Genomic DNA, 14,756 nt, shown 5'->3' with positions numbered 1-14,756 from the left:
GGCACGCATACGTAGTTACTCTTTCATATATGTATTCATTTGTTCATCAGATATTTATTGGGTGCCTGTTTGTGTGGTATGCACTGTACTAGGCACTGGGAATACAAAAAGGAATGGCACAGTCATTGCTCTTAAAGAACTCAATCAGTTAAATAACAGCACATATGTATATAACTTTAAAATACAAAAGAAACAGCAGAATGTTACCATATAAAGGGGGTAGCTTAAAGACCTGTAAGATTTCAGAGGAGAATCCATTACGTCGGAGGGTGGGATTAAGGACATCTCAGGGCAGGATATGGCATTCCAATGGGACTTTAAGGAATAGGTAGAGTTGGAAAAGTTGGGAGTTAGAAAAAGGCATCCAGGATCAAGAGGCAGAGTAGAGACAGGATGGAGAGACAGGATGGAGTATGGGCACCCGCTGCAGTTAGGGTGTATCAGCAGGGATGGGGGAAGATAGCTTGGAGGGGCTTGAATGCCAGGCCACTGTAGACACGAGCCGGCTTTGGAGGCTGGGAGAAGGTGCACTATTTACTCTGCTTCTCAGAGCTCTGCTTCCTCCCTGAACCTTTCCGCTGGCCAGTTCTAGAGGGTTAGGGCTCCAGACTTTTCACAAGTGTTTTACAGAGCTCCTCTGCCCTTCAGATTCTGTGGATAACACCAATATGCCCATCAGAAGATCTCTGATTACTTCGCCAGTAGGCTCCATTCTCTGTTTTAACACCTGTGGTTTGTGATTGTCTTCAGTTAATGAGGGTGTGGTGCCAGGTGGCTGAAAGAACTTGGAAGTAACCACTTGCCTAGTTGCCATGGGCACCAGGCAGTTTGAGCCAAGTGACTTGCTGGGTGGGTGGGTGCAAAGGTGTTATGCACGTCTAGGGTGTCTTTTCCTTCTGTCTCCTATGCAGAACCACCTGGGAGGAATCTCTAAACCCTATAACTCAAAGCAACTTGGAGAGGAAGGGGTAGGGTGTAGCTTTAATAGTAGGAAGAATAGCATGGTAATGGTAACGTAATGGAAATGACATCAGGCCAAGAGTCTGGAAGGAGTAAGGAAAGTGCAAGTAACATTTATTGAGCACCTTCCTCATGCCTCCGTCTGTGCGTGGCACTTCCACATATACTTGCCAAAGCTGTGCAAACCTGTTGCTTTCCATAATGCCTACATTTAGCATATCGTACGGAGAAAACAAAAACATGTAAACTCATTTCAAAAAAATTTTTATTTCTATCGCTGAAAACAGTCACCATTTTTATGTAGTTCAGTTGCCTGCCACACTTGCAAAGCGTTCCATGTATTCAAATGGCAGGCCGCTGTGGATTTTCCGCCTTTAGAATTGGCACGTCCAGTACCTTCTGTTCACTGGTGAGGTCCAGGGGTCTGTAGAGCAGGGAGTGCATGACGCAGGATGGGTTAACGGGACTGTTTCAAGTCTACCAGGATGGGAAGCGTTAAATCCCGAGAAGTAGCCTCACTGCAACCAGAGCCTGGTGCGGCTGGCAGACTGCTCTAGCAGAGCTTTCTTCCGGCGTGTATGGAGGCATGCCACTCAGCTTTGTCCTAAGAGGCTTTGTCCTAAAGGGGTTCTGATTAGGGCCTGGCATTCCAAGGTATGTAACAAGCATTCCAATAAGCCAGGGATGAGAGTCTCCTTTTAGCACTTAATTCTGTAGCTATTGATTTGCCCGTGGTTATCATCTATATTAGCTTCATAATTGACAAGAGAAAATGTTAGTTATAAGTCAAGGAAAGCCACTTCAAACCGGCTTAAGGAGATCAGGCAATTTTGTTAGCTTTCCAAAGCTGGAAGAAAGTTGAGTAGCCAAAGCACAGTAGAGCAGGACACAGCTGGACCAAGAGCCTGGGACCTAGGGGTGTGAATACCATGCCAGGACTCTCTTGTCGTTCGTCCCTACTTCTCTCCACACGTTGGCTTTCTTCTCTCACCCTGCAGCCTCGCCTCGTCCGCGTACGGGGAACATGACTGCTGACAGCTTCTTTTGCCTCTGCAGAGGGACTGGCCTGCATTTGGCTCCCAAGTTCACAATTTTTTTTTAAATTTTATTTATTTATTTTTGAGAGAGAGAGAGACCGAGAGAGAAAGAAAGAAAGTTTGCTCAGGGGGGTGGCAGAGAGAGGGAGAGAATCCCCATGCAGGGCTTGATTCCGTGAACCGTGGGATCATGACCTGAGCCTAAATCGAGAGTCAGATGCTTAGCCGACTGAGCCACGCAGGTGTCCCACAGGCTTACAACTCTGGAGACAAGAACCAGCCCCTCCCTGGACCCATCAGCTGTTCCAGAGGGTAGGAACAGGCCGCTTGGTCAGGAGCACTAAGGGTTGGTTCTAGAAGAGAGAGGGTCTTCCCAGGAGAAGAGACGGTGCCAGGCAAGCATTATCGTGGATGTCCGCTGTATCAGCTACCACTTTAAATCTGTGCTTCTCTCTCTTAGAAAGAGCTATGTAGAGGCACCTGGGTGGCTCAGTCGGATGAGCGTCCGACTTCGGCTCAGGTCATGATCTTGTGGTCTGTGAGTTCGAGCCCCGCGTCGGGCTCTGTGCTGACAGCTCAGAGCCCGGAGCCTGCTTCGGATTCTGTGTCTCCCTCTCTCTCTGCCCCTCCCCTGCTCATGATCTGTCTGTGTCAAAAATAAAGAAACATTAAAAAAAATTAAAAAAAAAGAAAGAGCTATGTAAACTATGTAAAAGCTGTATCTCCCTTTTCTTTAAGGTGTGGAGACATACAGGGGATGTGGTGTTCATATTTGTTCCACACACGCTTTAGTAAAACTCACTATTATTTTTAACTTGTTTTCTTGGGCTCTTGGATAAAAGTCTGGCACAAGGTTTATATCAGCAGGTGTGTGCAAAATCACAACTCAGGGGATGTTTGAATATGTGGTTCAGTATGATTTGTAAAATAGTTGCAAAAATGGATGTTTATTTAAATGAGCTCAGCTTCTTATTGGGCTCATTAAGAATACAGTTGTGAGGACAACAGAGGAAATCCCATACTCCAGATTCTTTCTCTGAAAATGTTGGTGGGGAGAGAAGGAGGCGGAAGCCAGGAAACATCGTTTGCTTCAAGTGAGGACCCTGGCTGTCCCGCAGAGGCTCTCCCCCACCTCTGTGGCCTATTCTGGAGAAAAGGCTTTATTTCACACACCTTTTAGAGTGACACTGTGGCTATTCAGAGAAAGTTGGTGGATCTCAAGGCTGCATCTGTTAGGTATAGTAACTGATGGGATGGTACTTGACCAGTGAAATCTTGATCATTATTCTTTTAAAAGAGTCAGGACTTTTTTCTCCCAAAGTTTATTTGTACAACATGTGTTTCAACTTAGCTTTATAAACAGAAGCTATAACCAACATATTAAGGGTAAGTACAGCTTTGCAAGCAGATTCCTGCATAAATGAGAGCAGTGAAATGGTCTTTGTTTATGAAAATAATAAGCAAGATATAAATTAAAAAAAAAAAACCCTAACCCCATACTGTATCATGACATCTAGTAGTAATGAACTCAAGATGTCACTTTTAGAAAACATGGGTAGGTGACAGCAGCTCTGTCCTGGTGTCCTGGGCTCACCCTCTACAAGCTGGCTATTTCCAGAACATTGCAGTTTTCCTTTCCTGACCTGACAATCAGCTCTTCCTATTTTCACCGAGTATAGTTAGTTAATCATAGAATGTGCCTAACCATACATAATTGAAGGAAGGTTGATATTATGGCCTAGAAATCCACAGGCCTCATCTGTGTTCTTAGAGAAGGCATCCTTCCTTCTTAACCGGGTCTGTGTAAAGATGTCAAATGAATACATTTTATTTGGCATAGTGACCTTTATAGCTTTTAGTTTTTATCCTCTTAAGGATTTTAATGTCTTGCTCCATAGTTTTAAAAAGTAAACATTAGGGGCGCCTGGGTGGCGCAGTCGGTTAAGCGTCCGACTTCAGCCAGGTCCCGATCTCGCGGTCCGTGAGTTTGAGCCCCGCGTCGGGCTCTGGGCTGATGGCTCAGAGCCTGGAGCCTGTTTCCGATTCTGTGTCTCCCTCTCTTTCTGCCCCTCCCCCGTTCATGCTCTGTCTCTCTCTGTCCCCAAAATAAATAAACGTTGAAAAAAAAATTTTTTTTTAAGTAAACATTAAAACACATAAAGCATATACTCCTTAAATTTTTTAAATGTTTGTTCATTTATTTTGAAAGAGGGAGAGAGTGCGTGAGCAGGGAAGGGGCAGAGAGAAGGTATGAGAGAATCCTCGCTGTCAGTGCAGAGCCTGATGTGGGGCTCGATCCCGTGAATCGTGAGATCATGACCTGAGCTGAAATCAAGAGTGGGACACTTAACCAGCTGAGCCACCCAGGTGCCCCTTTCTTAGTTTGTTTTGAATACCCATTATGTGCCTGGTGTAGGTCGGGTAGTCTATTTGGGTAAAAAAGGCATAATGGTTCCTTGAGATGTTCATGGTCTTCTGGAACATACAGGATTTAGACACTAAATAGAGAACAAGTGTTTAGTGAATCTCTGATATCTTTTCTGCATATAGATTTTCAAGTTTTTCATACCTTTCTCTGGGCATTGATGCGAGTCCATTCTTTGTGCCCAGCAACATGCCAGGGGGTGTAGCACTGTGATTAAGAGTCCAGGTTTTAAGTCAATAAACACGGGTTCAAAACTCATCTTCTCCATTTAATCTTCCTCAGTCCCAGTTTCTTTATTTGCAAATATATAGTAATAGTACCTACCTTTCAAGGTTGGTATGATGATTATGTGAGGTCATGCATATAAAGTACTAAACAAAATGAGTAATCAGTGAATAAATATCAGGTCTTAATATTATGCATAATAGGAAGTAGGAGATCTCTACCCTGCCCTCAGGAAATTCACAATCTATTTGCAATATAAAGTACATATGGCTTAAATCACATGGGAAGTTCATGAAGCAACCTGGTGAAATTGCCAAGGGCAGACATAGATTACATTGCTGTTGAAAGGATTCTTAATGGAGCAAGTGAATTTACAATGAGAGTTAAATTAAAACTGTGTCAATTAAAAGGAGAGAAAGAGCTTTTCCGTAAAGGAATGGCTAATGTCAAAGTGTCAGTCAAGATCTGGTAAAATAGGAGCACCTGGGCGGCTCAGTCAGTTAAGCAGCCAACTCTTGATTTTGGCTCAGGTCACCATCTCACCGTTTGTTAAGTTCGAGCCCCACGATGGGCTCCACGCTGACCGCATGGAGCCTGCTTGGGATTCTCTCTGCCCCTCTCCTGCTTGCGTGTGTGCGTGCTCTCTCTGTCTCTCAAAATGAATAAATAAACATTAAAAAAAGGTTTAATTAAAGATCTGGCAAAATATATGGGAAGTGGCCCAGTTTGACTGGACTACGCAGGGAGAGCCTTTTTACTCCCATTTCCATTTGGAGAAACCAAATCAGAAATAACTCTCTTAAGTGCTACCTTCATCAGAGATATCAAAATATCAAGGGAGTTTTTAGCCAGGAACTCAGTATTTGGTGGAGATAGGCTGTAACGAGGCTCTCAGAACCTCTACCTGGGTTCTGCACCCCCTGCCATCTGGAAAGGAGGAGGCTCAGGCTCGGGAGATACGCGAAAGGCAAAAGGGGCAGACATGGCCCCGCGTCTTCCTCTTCCTCATCTATTTGGCTTGGCTTCCTCACTCTGGTAACACTAAGACTCTGCTTGGGATTCTCTCTCTTCCCCTCACTTTCTGCCTCTCCCCTGGTTGCGCTCTCTCTCTCTCTCTCTCTCTCTCTCTCTCTCTTAAAAAGAAATAAGCTGAAAAGAAATAAACTTAACTCAAAATGGTTCTTATCTGGGTTTTGACATGCTGTATAATGGCTTATTTATAGTCCTTATGACTGCAAACTGGTTTTGCTAGTAATAGTTACAGCTTTGCTTTATGCCTTTTTGAATTGAGAAATGCAGTGGCTTTTTTACAGTCTTCCTATGTGACGTATAGTTTATAATATTTATTGTTCGGCTAATGTCTATCAGCAATAGTTAATTGGTAGTTTGTACCTATACTGACCTTCAACATACAGGGGCTTGTTTCATGGCTGCTAGATTCACTTGGAAATTAGTGCATCAAAGGGGTACCGCATAATGACAAATTGTGTTTGTGTTTACTTTCATTTCCAAGGTGAATTGTTTTTTTTTTCTTCCCCCTTCTGATATTTGCAAAGAGCCCCAGTTGAGAACAGTTATATGAATACATCATCATGACCTAAACAAAATGTTAACTCTTACTAGTAGGTGCATCTTTTGCTTATGTATGGTTCAGATTTGAGTTTTCTTTACCAAAACCTTAAGTAGTCATAGATTTACGGAAAAGTGAGATAAATATTGAGAGTCTAACTACAAGTACTTTCTATATAACTCCGTCATTTACTTATTCATTCTTATAGTCTTTCCTGCATTAACTCAGTTTTTTTTTCTAACCAGTTTGCCATGTATGTGTAGTTTCCGACATTGGGTATATAAAAACAAATAGGAAGAGCTCCCAGCCTGCGAGGAACTCACTACCTAGTGAATATTCACTATAAGCCATAAGAACCCCTTTCTGTTCTATAGCCAAATGTTGAGCCAAATCTATTGCTAAATCTCAGCAAAATAGCATGGCCATTATTGCCTCGCCATATGTATGTCAGCGCCTGACACGCTTTTATAAAAGGTAGGAGGCAATTCTCTTTTTTGCTTCAGCAGATTTGACATCTTTCCCCCCATTTTAGCCTGCTGCAGATTCAGATGGTACAGATAGAAAGCCCTGAAAGTGTATCCTTGTGCATTTTTAAATGTCCCCTACTACACTCTAACCTCCCCCTGCTTTCCAAATGTTGCCATTAGTGGTTACAATAATCATCTGTAATGTTAGCTTCTAAGAACCACAGTACAAGAGCTTCTTTTCTAATTCCCCAGATGGGAAGGAACACATGTACAAGCCTGTTAGAGTTGCAGAAACTAGAAACAGTACTGTGTGGATTTGTATTTTTGGAACTCTTTGGGCTTATTTAAGCACTCCAAGTCAAACTTAGATATCCATTAGGAATCAAATACCAATTCAGGGGAAACTCATGTGCCACACCAAGGCAAGTAAATTATATTAAAAGTAGTCCATAAAAGGAACTCCTGGAAACAACTATTTTCCTATTCAGGCTACAGTTTCATGTACTGTTTGCAGGATGCCAGATGATAAATGTTGATTATATAAACCGGGGTCATTCCATTTGTTTAGAGGACTGTCTCCGAGCATTTTTGTTTTTTGCTTAAATAGAGCAGTGAAATGAGAAGTTAGAGAGTAGGGAAGAGAAATAATTATAAATTATCCATAGGTGTATGGAGTGAAGCTGCTAATTAAAAAGGGTTTCAGTTGTCCCTAGTTTTTTGCAGTGTCTTGTTTTGTTTTGTTTTTTAACCAGGTTTTGTGACTTGTAGTTAGAGCCTTGACCTTTAACAGGGAAATGCAGTCACTGAGGGAAGATATCTGACAATCAATGTTAGTTCTTTTTTTATCATCTTACTTTGAGGTGAACAATCTAACTCTAAAGAGAACTACTCGTATACGTAGACCATAAAATGAATGTCTCTCTGAATGTGAATTTTTCCAGCTTCAACTTTAGTTTTAGATATTTTATGAGTTTTAGGGCTGTGTTATATAATTACATAGTTTCTGTTTGTTGCGACTGTATGTTTTAAAATTTCCATCCTCATTTTACAGAAAGGAATATTCAAGGTTGAATACTTTATCATCTGTAAAAGAGTAAGTAATGATAGATAATTTCAGATTCCCAATCTTGGTTTTCCTTTTGAAACCACTATTTCTAGGGACCTCGGTATATTATGGGGGGACAGGAGCAGGGAGTCAGTACTGCATTTCCAGATATCACTGGTGAAACGTTTGTAAAGCTGGTTCCTGAAAACCGCTAGGTGTGGAGAATGAAGGTTAGAAGTTAACATGAATTTGTTTACTGCTGTACTCATTTAGCAAACATCGAGTGATTTCTATGTTCTAGGCACTGTGCTAAGGTCCTCCTCTTACATACTTCCTAAGTCATACTACCTAAAACTACATGCCAGAGTATTACAAATCTACATGTAAAAATACAATGTTAGATGAAATGCTAGGGAAATAGTTATATAACCTCAGAGTTACTGACCAGATTTAACTCTGTAGAAAGCTCAGTTTTCTCAGGGGCGCCTGCGTGGTTTAGTCAGTTAAGCATCTGACTTCAGCTCAGGTCACAATCTCACAGTCCGTGAGTTTGAGCCCCGTGTCGGGCTCGTGCTGACAGCTTGGAGCCTGGAACCTGCTTCAGATTCTGTGTCTCCCCCTCTCTCTCTGCCCCTGCCCCACTCATGCTGTCTCTCTCTCTCTGTCTCAAAAATAATAAACATTAAAGAAAAAAATTTAAAAAAAAGCTATATTTTCTGTGCTGTTGTGAGTCCCTAGACAAAGTAAAATGTCAAAAGCTGGGCTGAGAGAAAATATTTATAACACATGTGATAGACAAGGGTTAACGAACCTAACAGACACCAATAACAAGAAAAGTCCAAGAGTCTTTAAGCAAAATGGGGAAAGGATTTGATCAGAAAAGTTACGGAAGAAATGACCAGTAAGCAAGTAAAAAGTTGCTCATCTTTAGTCATTGAATCTCAGCTGAGCTACCATTTTCTGGCAGTCAGACTGCCAACATTAAATTGAAGAGCGACAACAGCTAGTATTATCAGGTTATTCAGGATGAGCAGAAACAGGTTCTCTCTCTCATGCTGATGCAAATTCCTGGTCCAAATGTAAATTGCTGTACAGTTTTTAGAAAAATAACCCTACACTGTTAAAGTGTAAAATGTTCATAACTTTTGACCCAACAAGCTCGGTTTTAGTTCTTAATTCAGAAATATATGTCCCACTGGAAAAGAATATACATATCTTTATCCGAGGATATTTATTGTCACACTGTCAAATGGCTAAGAAGTACAGACAACCTGAATGTCTGTTGCTAGGGGAATGGTTAAAAAAAAAAAGAACGAAATCCATGCCATGGAATATTATGTGGCTATTTGGGAAGCAGTTGGTAGAGTGATAGGTGTAATACAATTCCATTAAGGGAAACAAAACAGAAGGTTAAAGAGCTATTTATTTGCACGTGTATGTATGTGTGTATGTTTTTGTGCGCCTAGAAAAAGCTGTTTGAGGCCACATACACAGCTAGTATCGGTCACCTTTAAAAGGGAGGGTAGAAGAGCTTTCTTCTTTCTAAACTTCTGTATGGCTTGACTTGTTACAACAAGCCTAAATTTTGTAATGTAAAACCAAAAAACAACTGGGAAGTAAAAGAGGGGAAAAAAAAAAAGAAGAATGAAAAGGGAGGGGGGCGTGTCACAGAGATAGAAAATCAGGAGAGCATAGTTTCTTACAAGTAAGAAACTGAGTATTTCCAGAGGAAAAGACATCATCCATGTCAAATACTGTTTGGAGATCAAGTAAGATAAGGACAGAGAAGCATTTGCTGTGTTTCGTGGATGCCTTGGTGGGGGCAGTCTTGATGGGCTGGGGGGTGGGGGGAGGTCAGAAGGTTAATCTCATGTGCTAAGGGATGAGTCGGAGGGAAGGGAGTAGAGACCAGGAGTGCAGACCATTTCTTCAAGCAGTCTGTGATGGAGAGGAGAGAGGAGAGAGAGGAGAGAATGCAAGGGGCTGTGTAGAGACCAGCACGGTTCTTTTCTTTCTTTTTTAAAATTCTTATTCTAAATGGGAGAGACTTCTGGTTCTTGTCCCTTTGTATCCCTGCCACACGTGCATACTGTAGGCACAATAAAAGGCAGAGCAAGGATGATGTCAGAGCTGAGCTGGCTGGGTGAGATGACCAGCTCGCCACGATGCAGGAAAGGAAGGGGTAAGGTTAGTTTAGGACCGAAGGAAGGACATCATATCTGAGGTTCTCAATGCTCATGGGCAGTAATTCTCAAAGTCTAGATTGGGACCCTCCTAGGATGGCTGCTGAGGCCTCCAGAGGACCTTGAACCAATCCAGAAATACAGGCCAGTTCTCACCAGTGCTTATGGGTGAAAGATGTGTAATCCTATTAAGTTTTTAAAAAATTTGTATTTGACTTAGAGCCAGTACCAACCAAAAGTAAAATTGTCAAGGGTTACTAAAATCTGATATTCACAAAGTAAAACCAGCATGCTACTAGAGTTTATTCTAATTCAGTAGTTTATTCAGAAGTCTGGCAAACACTTGGTGCTTGGCAATAATCGCAAATCTGTAAAACCCACAGTTTTGAGTCAGGACACTTCATCAGTGTTGGATTGAGTTGGTTATGACATTCAATTATCACTATTCTTGCTTTTTGATTATAAATTACAGGAAGTTTAGCTTTATCATTATCAGTTTTGTTTATTGTGGGTTGTTAACCTCTCAGTGTTTCTTGGTACATATTTGGATCAACAGTGTTTTTGTCTTGTATTATTCTTATAACCAGGCTTTTAAAATATGCAAGTCTCGTGGTTCATGTATGAATCATCCATAATCGTTTTGCAAAGGAGATGCGTATGTAACCCCCTGCCATTTGCTTGTATGGTGGCACAGTTCATAGTGATGTGTTTCTTGGGAACTTTTGCTATTTAAATAACTTACGACATACTACCAAGGTATATACAATAAGATTACTGGGCATTTTAAGATTTTGTTGTGGTCTTATGATATAAATCATGTTCATAACTCCTGTTTTTCCTATAAAAAGAAAATTACAAGCCATCTACGTGTATTGTAGGAATTATGAGCTGTTACACATATTTTTAGCAAAATGTTTACTATGACTTTTTAGCTATGTTTTTGACTAATTCTTGGTTATCACCAGATTCACTTTTCCCCTCTTGGAATGTGGGAACAAATGAGAAGGCGGGAGTCTTTTCCTCACCATGGTGGGCTTTGATCAGAAAGGTTGAGAGCCATCACTCTAGGGGAGTGACTGGCACATGGTGAAGGATGTACAAAGCTGCTTAATCCGAATCCAGGTAACCCACACGCTGTGGCCTCAGTGCCAGTGGACTGTGAGCTTAGCACCAGGAAGATGTTCCAAGAGTAGGCACTGATGACATCGTGTTTTTCACTCCCTACTCAAGGATGTAAACGAAGACCCTGGAGAAGATGTGGCCCTCCTTTCTGTCAGTTTTGAGGACACTGAAGCCACTCAGGTGTATCCCAAGCTGTACTTGTCACCCCGAATTGAACAGTAAGTATCAATGTCATTAATTTTCCGCAGCCTGGTGTTTCTCCCTGTTAGCCAAACATGTCTCGCTAATTCTTTTGCCCCTTTGGAACTCTTAAAATGATTTCTCTTTACCGACTTCTGTTTCCTTAAACATGACTCGTATCAGGAGGTTAGATTGCAGAGTAAATGTAGTCAGTATCTGCCACTGCAATCTTTGGATGAGTCTTAGTTGTGCAACTTGTGATATGAATACTGTACCTTTGTAGAGAGAGATGAGTAGGCAGACTGAATCCGAAATTGCGACTCCTTCCAAATGTTCCCTGGGTACATATGGTTATAGCCTAAAGAGGACTACTGAACAGCATCCTATCCAGTTTCTTACGTTTTTGTAACTAATATAGTTATTGGTAAAAATGTAACTCGTCTCCTGAAAATACTAAGCAAAAACATATTCAGAAGTTAATAAAGGTAATACTAAAAGCAGATAGCTTAAGAAGCTGACACGTTTGAATTACTTTTCTGTGTCTAAATAGCGCTGTGTCATTTTACACAACTTTCAGGCTCTGTGGTACAAGTAGTTTGATAGCACATTTGTGTTTTAACTAAGTAACTTTACTCGTCGGGAATGAATTTTACAAGGACTGGCCTCACAATGTGCTTATTGTTGGCTCACATGCTTCAGAAGCTTATTCTACTTCAAAGGAAGCTGAGGCTCATTGAAAATAGATTGTAAGCAGATTTGGCTGGAAACTTCTGACAGGATAGATTTCTCATCAGCAGAGAGAGTTTTTAACAGACTCTGATTGAAATGTATTATTAAAAGTCAGTCAGGGTTGGCAGATTTCTGTCTGTGAGATGTGGTCGCCATCCAGCATTCATATCCTGAGTCATTTTCACCCCTCTGGCCCTCGTTGCTCCACTTCGTGAATCATGGCCATCCTGTCTTACACACTGATACAAGATACAGGTGTTTCTACTCAAATACGGATGACTGTGAGCATCAGGCATGCTCTCATTTATTTATATACCACTGAGAGCACCTAAGACGGGATTTTACAGTAGCAGGTGTTCACTGAATGTTTTAACTTGTAATCAAAAATACTAACCCACGTTGGTAAGGGGCCAAAGAATGTTGGAGGCAGTACAGTGAACTGCCAATAGGCAAGGGCTCTCAAGTCAAGCATACCTGCTTTAAACCCAGGTCCTGCCCCTTACCAGTTGGCAGAGCATTTCGCACCTTTGAACTTGCCTCCATATAGGGATGGCGATACCTATTTCAGAGTGATATTTTGAGGATTATATTAAACACTGTTCTTAAGGCATTAATTGCAGTGCCTGGCACTATAGCAAGTGGGAGCTATTAATGTTTTTATGATTATCGATACAGTTCACAAGAGAAGAATGAGTGAGTGAGAGTGCATGGTTAGGACAAGTTGGGGCCGAAAAGGAGAGGATGGGTAATAAATGAGCAGATACCAGCTATAAAGTAGTCACTCTGTATGTACATGCTAAGTTAAATTCAGAAGGTATTTTGGTGATGAGAAAAGACAGATCTCAATGAAACAATCGCAAGATGTAGGTAATAAGAATCTATCAGTTAAGCTGCAGACAGGAATTTGCCAGCTCAGAAGAATGATTTTCCCAACACCTACATTACTTTTCTTTTAAGTTACTGTACCCGTTTGCAAATAAACTTGCTAATAAAATATTTCTCCCTCTAAAATCTAAGATATGATGTGATGAATTATCAGTGAAGGTTGTATTTTAAAAGTTAATTCCTCTAAAATCTAGCTTTCCAGGGGCGCCTGGGTGGCGCAGTCGGTTGAGCGTCCGACTTCAGCCAGGTCACGATCTCGCGGTCTGTGAGTTCGAGCCCCGCGTCGGGCTCTGGGCTGATGGCTCGGAGCCTGGAGCCTGTTTCCGATTCTGTGCCTCCCTCTCTCTCTGCCCCCCCCCCGTTCATGCTCTGTCTCTCTCTGTCCCAAAAATAAATAAACGTTGAAAAAAAATTAAAAAAAAAATAATAAAATCTAGCTTTCTGCATGTGTGAGTGGGGGAGGGGCAGAGAGAGAGGGAGAGAGAGAGAGAAAGAATCCCAAGGAGGCTCTGCACCATCAGTGCACAGCCCGATGTGGGCTTGAACTCACAGAACTGTGAGATCATTACATCAGCCGAAATCGAGAGTCAGACGCTCAACTGACTGAGCCACCCAGGTGCCCCTCACTTGAACTTCTCTTAGCTTACTGTGCACTCCCGGCCATGTGCCTTTGCTAAAGCTATTACCTCCATGTACAATGTCTTCTCTAACACCCTTTTTCTGTTGAAATAGACCTCTCCAAATGCCGTCTGTACCATTTTTCCTGAGCACCATTGGGCTGCCTTCTCTGGCCATTCCCTGAACTCTTAGAATACTGAATTTATACCCATTAGAATCTGCTCAACACAGATTTAGTTAGTGATGTGTATTTGTTTTCCCATCTTTTGCTAAACTGCAAGTTACTCAAGGGCAGGAACAAGTCTTTTCGTTTCATTAATGGTTTTACAGAAAGGTGGCACATGGGGAACAGTAGCCTGGTTGGCAGTATTTTAAAGGCTCAACACGTAATTCTTACAAGAAAAATGGAAAATGCTACACTGAGAGCTCTTACATTTTTTTCCAGTTGATACAGATTAACTTAGTAGAACTGCCTTCGTAATACCGTTGAAAACTGCCAAAAGTTCTGACATCCTTGAGTAGAAGTTTTAAAAATGAGTTTTTTAGAAAAAGGTTAAAATGGAAAGTGGTCAAATTGTGGTATGACTTTCTGAGGGCTTCCATAGTTACTTAAAGTTTTTAATATCTTTGGTTAACTCTTGCAGAGTTGAGAGTACACATAGAACAGAAGTGGTGTCATTTCAGTAAGGCCAGCATCGTAGGATAGATTTTAAGAACTGAACGAGGAGAGGTTGGTACTGGTCTTTGATACTGTGTGAAGCTCTCGTTAGTTTTCCATGGTTCGTACCATCCTGTCAACTCTGAGCCGTCCAAACATTAAGTATGGCCTCGGACTTGGAGAGTGCTCTCAGGAGTCATGAGGAAAGCATCCCGTGTGGACCCGCCCAGAACCGGTGCCAGACGCTCGCCCTGAGCTGAGGTTTGTTACTCCTTTTGGCTGCTGCTATGGTTCTTTCTAGGAAGTCCCAAGCCCCATGCAGTGCATGTGACAGACACGGATCTGGGCAGGACCAGTGGCCTGGTCCACATTAGGTAAAAATTGGCAAGAAGAGACTTGCATTCTTACCACTCTGTGGGCCTGGAAAGATACGTTGAGCCTGGAACATAGTGCCTTTCAGTCTGGCTGATGTCCCTCTGCCCCTGCATGCAATGGGCAGGGACACTGTGCTTACACTAACTAGTCTTAGAAAAGGGAAAGGCCTCTTTGGGTCTTGTCTTCATATGTGCGAAAAGGGATCAGTTTGCTGTACCCTAAAGATTTCTAGGGACGTGGTTCCCAAATGTCCCCACATTAGACAATCCCCACAAAA

At 41.9% G+C, this 14,756-nt stretch overlaps 1 protein-coding gene across 4 annotated transcripts in view; it reads left to right on the top strand.

Moving 5' to 3' along the window:
• BABAM2 (BRISC and BRCA1 A complex member 2) overlaps window positions 1-14,756 on the top strand; it is a 400,445-nt gene that overhangs the window by 206,502 nt on the left and 179,187 nt on the right. For all 4 annotated transcript variants that reach the window (XM_047853047.1, XM_047853045.1, XM_047853046.1 and 1 more), the window contains one exon: window positions 11,143-11,252. In XM_047853047.1, coding sequence (XP_047709003.1) covers window positions 11,143-11,252 — 110 coding nt within the window. The remainder of the gene's footprint in view (window positions 1-11,142; window positions 11,253-14,756) is intronic.

This window comes from Prionailurus viverrinus, chromosome A3 (genome assembly GCF_022837055.1).
Source record: "Prionailurus viverrinus isolate Anna chromosome A3, UM_Priviv_1.0, whole genome shotgun sequence".
Taxonomy (NCBI): Eukaryota; Metazoa; Chordata; class Mammalia; order Carnivora; family Felidae; genus Prionailurus; species Prionailurus viverrinus.
This window is presented reverse-complemented; position numbering and strand designations above follow the sequence as displayed.